This window comes from Mytilus edulis, chromosome 9, assembly GCF_963676685.1.
Source record: "Mytilus edulis chromosome 9, xbMytEdul2.2, whole genome shotgun sequence".
Classification (NCBI taxonomy): Eukaryota; Metazoa; Mollusca; class Bivalvia; order Mytilida; family Mytilidae; genus Mytilus; species Mytilus edulis.
The window spans coordinates 6,218,433-6,228,560 of record NC_092352.1 but is presented as its reverse complement, the minus strand read 5'-3'; the positions used below and the strand labels follow the sequence as shown (position 1 = coordinate 6,228,560).

At 32.1% G+C, this 10,128-nt stretch overlaps 1 protein-coding gene across 1 annotated transcript; it reads right to left on the bottom strand.

Moving 5' to 3' along the window:
- Window positions 1–1,976: 1,976 nt before the first annotated feature.
- LOC139489468 (gastric triacylglycerol lipase-like) lies at window positions 1,977–9,419 on the bottom strand. The gene is made up of 8 exons (XM_071275867.1): window positions 9,138–9,419; window positions 8,550–8,655; window positions 8,130–8,337; window positions 6,666–6,909; window positions 5,321–5,476; window positions 4,597–4,668; window positions 3,249–3,320; window positions 1,977–2,229 (listed from the first exon to the last, which is right to left on the bottom strand). Exons 1-8 carry the CDS (start codon window positions 9,249–9,251, stop codon window positions 1,990–1,992), a joined length of 1,212 nt encoding a protein of 403 aa, XP_071131968.1. The 5' UTR covers window positions 9,252–9,419; the 3' UTR covers window positions 1,977–1,989.
- Window positions 9,420–10,128: the final 709 nt, after the last annotated feature.

Here is a 10,128-nt window from a genome sequence, read left to right as displayed (position 1 = left end):
ATAGGTCGGTATGGACTATTCAATGAATCTCTTTTGAGTATGGACGAAAATTGAATAAACATAAATCCATGATATTTCAAAATTGTTAGACAAATAAATATCAAAAATATTATATCAATTTATGGATGTGTTGCGTCCAAAGCACCTTCTTATATTAACCTTCACCATGAACGTTCATATTAAATATTTGAAAGCGAAAGCTTCATGTGAATATTGGAGGAGCTTTATGACAGAAAGGGACATAATGAAAAAGTCTAAACCATCTTGGATAACTTTTAAAGTGGAAACCTAAATGTTTCAAATAACTTCTTAATTTCATAACAGCACATTTTTAAATTTTCAGAGTTAACGAATATCTTAAAAACAGAATCAAATGTCACAGTATTATTCATGTCAAAGTAAAAAATATTCGAGTTTTATCTAAATACATGATAAAATTATTTGTCGACCGCAGAAATTATTCAACTTAAAGTTGTTAAGTTCAATTCCTTATCAATTTTCCCATTAGGCCAAATTGATGAATCCTTAGATATAATACTGATCATTATTAATAGCTTTTCCCTAGGTCTAGTCAGATGAAGCACTGAGAATGTACATTTCTTATCCATGCTAACTGATTCTTACTCCAAACTGCCAATGCCTTATACGGTATCGTCTCTGGCCAAAAGTAATGCTGGGTGAAAAATAATGTTAAAGATATGCAACATTGTATAGTAAGGCTTCAAACTATACAGATTTTTAAAAATCTTTCTCATACCCTATGGAAGAACCTGGAATTCAGGACAAATCTTAAAATTCTTTGTCATACAATGTCGAAGTTTCTGGAATTCCAGACACAATATTCGACGCTTTCTGGAAGAACCTTATGGAAGATGCTGGAATTCCACACAAATTTTTAACTCTATCTCATACCATATGAAAGATGCTGGAATTCCAGACACATTTTTTACTTTTTATCAACTCTATGCATGGAAGATGCTGGAATTCCAGAGAAGTTTTTAATTCTTTCTCATACAATATGGAAGAAGCTGGAATTCCAGACATATTTTTAACTCTTTCTCATACTCTATGGAAGATGTTGGAATTCCAGACACATTTTAATTCTTTCTCTTACCCTATTGAAGATGATGGAATACAAGACACATGTTTAACTCTTTCTCAAACTCTATCCTACAGACAACGCAAACCAACAGGGTAAGGATATAAAATAAATTATATTTAAGAAAAAGACATGATACACGAACAAGGCATGATATTGACAATGCAAATTAAGCAGTGTAAGGATGTAAAATAGATTATATTTAAGAAAAAGATATGATACACGAACAAGGCATGATACAGACCGTCAAACCAGCGGGGTTAGGATATAAAATAGATTATATACAAGAAAAAGACATGATGCACGAAGAAGGCATGATATAGACAATGCAAACCTGCATACCCATATCTTGCGTCTTACACCATACATTAATTTGTAGGATCCGTTGCAATAGATAATTCAGCTGATCTGTAACAATAACATCTTCATGCCGGCTTATTTATCATGTACTGGGATACGACGCTAGATTGAAACTGACGAGGAAAGGTAACACCCGGCCATCGAAAGCTTTATTTATGTAGAGCCTAGGTGGTCTAGCGCGTCCGGCATAGTGCAGGGCGATTTGGTTCAACGATATCTTTGTTGCACGAGTTCGAATCCTGGTGAGGGAAGAGCAAAATATTTGCAAATTTACAGATCTAATATTTTTTGGGCTGATGTTTAGACGAATTATATATATATATATATATATATATATATATAGTATGCAGTTCTGATACATGAAATAAATAGGATTCAGAAACATGAAAAAAACTATTTCAATAACCAGTCTTATTCCTTAGGAATCAAACACTATAAGTTAATATGTACCCTATATTTTTTTCTGATTCAACCATCGGGTATGCGCAATTGCGAACTAACATAAAACGCAGAGACATTCATGTGTACATTTAATGATTGTTCTGTGATAAAATTGTCATAATAATATCATCATAGCATTGTCTATTAGCTTCTATGGCCCAGATAAAGTCAAGATGCTCGTAGATCGTGATATCTGTATGACGGTAAATATTCGGAAGCTTTTTTATCAGATCTTTCACGTCTTTGGGGTCAGCCAGGATATCATGTCCACCCGTGTATAAGGATACATTGTTCTTCATCAAACTGGCGTCATATAACGGAGCTGTGGTCTGGAATTAGAAATAAAAATTTGAACATACGTTATGCTTTAAAATTCTGCTTGTCGATTCTAACCTAACCATCAAATACACAAACGTATATGGGTGGATTTAACAACTAGTAAATTTGAATAACCTGTTGTCGATTAAAATAGGCAGCTTTATTATGATGCTATTTTTCAGCTAAAAGACTCGAAAATCAAGATAAATCTTGAAAGAAGTCTTACATCATGAAAGTTTACAAGCTAAAAAAACCATTCTCAACTTTGGGTAAAATTATACATTCCTGATTGAATAAAAATATACAAAAACTTCTTGCATGTAATTTTACAAATGACTTCCCATTGATTATCATCTTTAAGATTTTTATATATTCTTTTGACACTTTTCTTTACAGTTTCAATTATGTTTATATAATTTTTTTTCAGATCATGTATTCCTTAATTAGGTCTTTCCACTATTCTGTTGAAAGATCTATTATATTTGTTCGGATTATTTTTTGTCATCTTCCGCCAAAGTTGTTACATACCCTGTTTTGTGGTTTCGCAAGATGTCGCTTAGATTTTTGTATATGACATCAAACAGTTATTGCGCTTTTGAGACATTAGATATATTTATTGGCTTTTATTTTTATGTCCCTTTCGGACATAAAGGTCTTCATGATTTTTATTTATACACCCTTGGCTTTTAAATATTTGGCCTCTTGCTTGCGTTCTTGCTTAAGCGATTTGGATGTACATATTTAGCTTCTTGCTTGCGTTCTTACTTTAGCGATTTGGATGTACATATTTAGCTTCTTGCTTGCGTTCTTACTTTAGCGATTTGGATGTACATATTTAGCTTCTTGCTTGCGTTCTTACTTTAGCGATTTGGATGTACATATTTAGCTTCTTGCTTGCGTTCTTACTTTAGCGATTTGGATGTACATATTTAGCTTCTTGCTTGCGTTCTTACTTTAGCGATTTGGATGTATACAATTTATCACGTGTTGTTTTCCTTTTATACAATAACATATACATAAATTGTCTTACCTGATTGTAGTGTTCCATATTGGCCTTGGAAGAACCGTAATCAAACATTTGAAACTTTCCACTCAACACACTCTAGAAAAAAAGAGTTAACAATAAGATGATTCACTAATCAAATAGCATTCGTTTTAATCATGGAACATTAAACACTTTTTAATAACTTTTTTCATAATAAACATAAGAAACAACGAGAATAGCGGAATGCAAGTCCAATCTGGTTTTACCGGCTAATTATTCTCTGTTTTTAACGATTATTAATTAGTAAGCACCTTTTAAGAAGTTGTCACCTGCTAAATGCTTTAAACCTTTCCCCTCAACACTAGGTTCCCATCTCCTTTGGTTTTGTTTCTTTTAAAGACTTGTTTTGATATTAATCCTTCCTTATATTATTTTTTCATTGACTCATTTTCCCTGAAAATATCATGCATTCTTCCACTGAACCTATACCACAGGTAGTGGACTTATAGTCCAAGATTTATCATCCACACACCTTGATATCAAACCACTTCATTGCACTAAAATTAATCGAAAATATTATCCATATACTTGAACTGAAATGATCGCACTTTTGAAGGAAATTCTTACATATCATACATTTCATTGACATTATTTGTGAATGAAAAATACATTTGAGTATTGAGAGGTAGATATTTACCCAAGCATAATGCTTGACAGGTTACTTGTTGAAAGAACCATCGACCTTCGAGAGGAAAACTTAGTGTTGACAGACGAGTGACACAGTAATCGACTACTCATGATCAGCGAAGAAGGTTAATTAGACAAAATAAAAAGGATTAAGTTGTATATTGAATAAGAATGACTGTAGTATAATAAGGAAGGTTAACCTGCGACGAATAAAAAGGTTTATCTAAGCATAGTGAATAAGATTTACTTGAGTATAATAAGAAAGGTTGACATAACAATAGTGAAAAAAGGTTTATCTAAGCACAATGAATAAGACTTACTTGAGTATAATAAGGAAGGTTGACATAAGAATAGTGAAAAAAGGTTTATCTAAGCATAGTGAATAAGAGTGGCTTGAATATAATAAGGAAGGTTTACCTGCGTATAGTGAAAAAGGTTGAATAAAGTAGCAGGACCTGGTCATTATATTGATTAAGTATTGACTAGAGATTTACCTCTGCAGAGTGCAGGAGATGAAACTGAGCACAGTGAACATTATTCTGAGTTTAGTGAAGAACACTAATCTGAGCAAAGTTAAGATGGTATACCTCAGTATAGTAAATATGTTTCCCTGTGCTTAGTGAAATTGTAATACCTGAGAATAGTAACAAAGGTTAATCAGAACTTAGTTAAGAGGATTAACGTGAACCTAATGAAGAAAGTATACCTGGCCATAGTGAAGAATATTTTTAACTGATGTTCCTGCTGGATGTTCTTCGACATATACTGGAATCCTTGTCTGTAAACAAAATTAATTGCTAGATTTTAGATATTACAAACAAACTGTATATTCATTTTGAAATTGTGAAAATTTTACTCATGAGTATATGTTGGTTTGGTGTTCTTAATTCCTTCATGCAGTTTATACTTAAAATTTTACTCATGAGTATATGTTGGTTTGGTGTTCTTAATTCCTTCATGCAGTTTATACTTTTTTTTTAATGTGAAATTTCTAAACCCAAATATCAGCACGTTCGATCCTTAAAAAATGTTATACATATATCAGAATTGTTTTGAATAAAACATGTTAGTTCATATTGTATTTTACATCTAGAATTATTGTTGGTGTTTTTTCAACTAAATATCCAAACATTTTTGATTAATTTCTAATTAATGCATTCTTTAGCACTAGAAATTAAAGAAACAGTAGATATGGCTCTCTCCACTTTATTTTTAGACTTTTAACACGAATTTGACTATAGGTTGTCATATATACATCCCGGTGCTGGATTCTAAGACAAACGACTCGATTTTAATTTTGTAATTATCCATTTTGGAGTTCGGTATTTTTCTTATTTCACTTTTAAGTATCTCAATCTGTTTCCCCTTCTTTCTATTCACATCTTTAAAGTTGGCGACATCTTCCGTGGTAATTTTCTATATTGACTTACCCGATTCATCTCTTTTGTATCATAGCCAGCAATAAAGAAAAGGACATTTTCACAAACAATACTTCCTAGGTTATTTCCACAGAAATCACGTCCAAGTAAACGAATGAAGTCAGATGTTGGTAAAAATTCTCCTTTCCCGAATAGATTGAAAAATATCTAAAACAGTTTAGAACAAGGTTATACTTTCGAACCAAAAATTAAAATGCAACTCACAACTTGTCATACATAATAGCACTATATAACATTGAAACTGTTTTCATGATGGTGATTCTATAAAGCAATTTCGATGTATTTGTAAAAACGGATAATGACGGAAAAATGAAAAGACAAAAAATAAGCCTGAAACAAAACAAGAGGCAAACCATTGGAGCCTTTTTCGGTACCAATTCAGGAATATGCTTGTTGTTTTTCCATTCGTTCTGTTGGTTCATACACTTGTTTGAATTCGTTAGGTTTAATGAGAGCACCTGAGATCACCCCCAGTTTTGTTGTTTAGTCTTTAGTTTTCTATGTTGTGTCATGCGTACTATTATTTGTCTGTTTGTCTGTTTGTCTTTTTCATTTTTAGCTATGACGTTGTCGGTTTATTTTCGATCTATGAGTTTGACTGTCCCTCTGGTATCTTTCTCCCCTCTTTTAAATAACTTCTCCGTTTTGGATTTACCATGGAATTGTGTATTTTTGTTGATATTTGATTTAACACAATGGGTTATTCATTTTATGGTATGCCATTGCAAAATTTCGTTATGTAGTAAGAAAATTGCCTGAAGATTGTGTTTGACATATATACCTGTTTTTATTTTGGAACAAGTTCCAATATCCCCTGAATTTATTCTTTAACAGGGAAATCTTAAAACGAATTTGATTTTTTACTAAAATTCACAGTATCAACAACTTAAGGGTTCTAAACACCATGAATATTTTCCCATCTTCTAAACCCTAAAGAAAGCCCAGTACTGCAATTGTGTGATTGATTAAGACAAAATTTCAGTTTTTTTCTCTTTTCAATTAACAAGAAAAACATTCATAATCTAAACAAACACATATATTGGGTATAATCACGTTTTGAACAAGGATTTAACTACCAGAAAGGTCCAGGAATCACCTACGTTCTATACACTTATCATTCCTTGGTGTCTTTGGATTATAATATTGTGGGTAAAAGAAGTGCAGGGGGATTGGTCATAACTCTTTTTCATATATATAATAAAATATGAAAATTATTATACAATTCATATTTACAAAAATGTATGACATGCATAAATAGAATATCAAGAGCCACAACATACACTGTTTTGCATTATGTATCACAGCACATTAACTTCAAACTGGATAATAAACTTACATCAAGATCTTTTGCAAACGGAGCAACTGCCTTAAAAGGTCCTCCGACGTTGCCAAGAGTAGCCACAGGTGCTAGGACAAAGAAATGTTTAATTTTGGTAGCTAGTGTTGGATTTCGTCCTAATTCAGCGAATACAATCATTGTGCCTTGGGAATGACCGGCATAATATATCTGACTGCTGTTGGTTGAGTTTATTATGTAATCTACTGTGGCAGGCAGGTCGAATTTTGCCATTTCGTCCCAACTACAAAATTGAAAGATTTAAAAGGTATTCGACACCTTCTAGCAGTATTGATTCCATCAGAGGGTTTTGGCATCGTGACTTCCATTTTGGATAAAGACACCATTGTTAGATGACCAATAGTTCGGCTTCAAGCGTTCAAATTTTGTTTGAAATACTCTCTTTTATAAAACAGAAGAAATGTAAAACTGAGCAAAATTAGAATTAGCAAGTCACTTTTTCTCGATGATATTTTAAAGTATCAAAAGTCTATAAATTTCATATCTAAAATCATAAATTTGACATTTGATATTTTTTTTTAAATCTTGAAATATATTTTTTGTCAATTTCAAAATTTCTACTTTTGAACGAAAATATGACTTTAAAAACATAAAAGCATCATTCCAACATTTAGGCTATTGATAGTAAGAAAGTGTTCTTTTCCTTAACTTATGATACGGATACGCATTTAGCATGGAAATGATGACTTCATAGAGACAATGTATGTAGCTATAGGCGGAGAAACGGATTTTTTTACATTGCGACTTCAATTGATTTTAAAAAAGATACCAAATGAAGAAAATGTCATTCAATGTATAAACTTGTGATTTCTTAGCGCTTATCTGGATAAACTTTAATCAAAAGAGTTTAAACCAAAAATGTGTCTCCAAAAATGTTAAAGAACCGAAACGCTTGACCCACAAAGTGATAAAAAGGGACCTAAATCTATATAAAACAAGAATGTGTCCCAAGTACACGAATGCCCCATCCGCACTATCATTTTTTATGTGCAGTGGACCGTGAAAATGGGATAAAATCTCTAATTTGGCATTAAAATTAGAAAGAGATCATATCATAGGGAACATGTTTACTAAGTTTCAAGTTGATTGGACTTCCATTTCATCAAAAACTAACTCGACCAAGCACTTTAACCTGAAAAGGGACAGATGGACGGACGGACGGATGAACGGACGTACGGACGAACGAACAAACAAACGGACGGACGAACGGACGAACAGACCAAAAAACATAATGACCTCTACTATTGTAGGTGGGGCATAAAAAACTGAAGACAGAAAAAAACGGTCAATATCCTCAAATCCCGATTACTCAAATTATGAATTCCTAGATGCTTATGTGACTTATATAATTCATAATTACTGAAAAGTCAGAACTGATTTGACTTTACTTTCGGGGGGAAAACGCACAGTAGTAATACACAACATAAAGGAATTTTATCTTACGTAAAATCCCAGAATTTTTCATCTGTAGGTTTTAATGTTTTATGTCGTTTTGAGTATGTGTTCCCTCGACTGTTTCCCATCCAAACATCAATGCCTCGGTCAGCCAACATAAAACCAAGGCTCTGACTGGCTAGATTGTCCACCCAGGAAGCAGAACAACACAGAAGACCATGTTGAAGCAAAACGACAGGGTTTCTGCCATTATTCCCTGGAATAAATAGCTAAACTATATCGACTCACATATTTGCAATCATCTAAAATCAAAGTTTTTCTTTTAAAATATAAAATAGTTAAATAAGACATTGTCTTTGTGTAAATGCCTCCAATCATAAAACCATTTTTTCTTATTGACCTACTCATAGCGAGCATTTAAAAAAAAAAATATTTCAGAAAAAAAATTGAGAACAGTTACTACGACACCTGAGCTATGCTTTGGAGGAATTCTGTGTAAACCAAGTATATAACCATCTTCTGTCACCACGGAGTGCTCTTCAAAAGGATATCCCTTGCTTGTTATTAACTGTGACTAAAATCAAAGAAAATGGAAGTAATGACAAGAAGAGAGTAAAAGGGACGATTATTTATCAAAACCGTATATCTCTTTCGATGCCGAGTAAAAAGTAAAATCACAAAAATACTGAACTCAGAGGAAAATCAATTCGGAAAGTCCATAATAAAACATTTGCACAGAATTACTTTATTAAATTAAGTTTTTCATAATATGAGAGTTATTTTCCCTCAAAATTCTTGATTTTATGGCAACGTTTTTTTTAATTTATACATATTTCATTAAGTCTAACATGGTTTACAAGTACTTTATCCGACATTCGAAATCACTTTTTATGGAAGCGGATTTTTAGTTTGTAATCAGAATTTATTTTCTCTGAATAGAATTTTGACATTTGAAAGTCGGAACTGTTGCCTTTATTTACTTTCTGTACTAAGAAACACATATGTTTTCAAATACAAGTATACAAAAATTATATCATACAATGATTGGATACTTACAACGTTTCTATAGGCATCTGGATCTACCTTCTGCATAGAATTATCCGATATAGGCGATGCACTCGCGATAGTACAAACTAAAACTACAATATCTCCAACACGTAGCGCATTCATCTTTCAGATTAACACCGTAACAACAATGAGAAAATCGTCATTTGATTATGTTATACCATAAAATTATCTTGTCACCTTTTATCAAAATATGATGTTATCCCTATAAACGGAAATAAACAATAGATTACTCAACATCACTCCACTTTTATGAGAACTTGATAAGATTCTAAATATAAATTACTACATACAAACAATTTAATTTTTGAGAAAACATCAAAATAACTTTATAGCTATTTTTCGTGCAAATATATATATTTTTTAAATTCCAAAAAAAAATGAATAAACAAAAAGGGTAAATCGGTCCCCCTATAGTATTTTTGAATAATTCATTTGTTATCTATTCGTTTGATGTGTTTGGCCTTTTGCATAGGGAATTTCCGTTTAAAATTTTTCTCGGAGTTCGGGATTTTGTATACCTGATATCGAATTCAACTAACGTCTACGATTTATCTAAAGATACTTAAAGATGTGATACTTCAAATGCATGGCATTTCAAAAGCATTGAGGAATTATTAGAAACAATACAGTCATGTCATATTCCCGGTATTTATCAAGTATTGATAAAAATATTGACAAATTTTCAATGAACCCAGATAACTGCAAGTGTGTCTTTTCGGTGAAGGAATTCGCAATGCTTAGCATTATTCATCTTCGCTAGCCAAGGGTTACGATCCAAATAGCATTATTAGGAAAAATCAATATGACCAAAGTATTGCTCGAAAGCCAGCTCAGGTATCATTGACTTGTTACTTCCGATTGTCCACCTGCAAGTATATAAATAACTTAAATAAGATGTTTTTTATATAAATAACTCAAGGATGAATTTATTTAACTTTTGAAATCTGAAATTAACATGTCAATAGTTTATGTGATATGT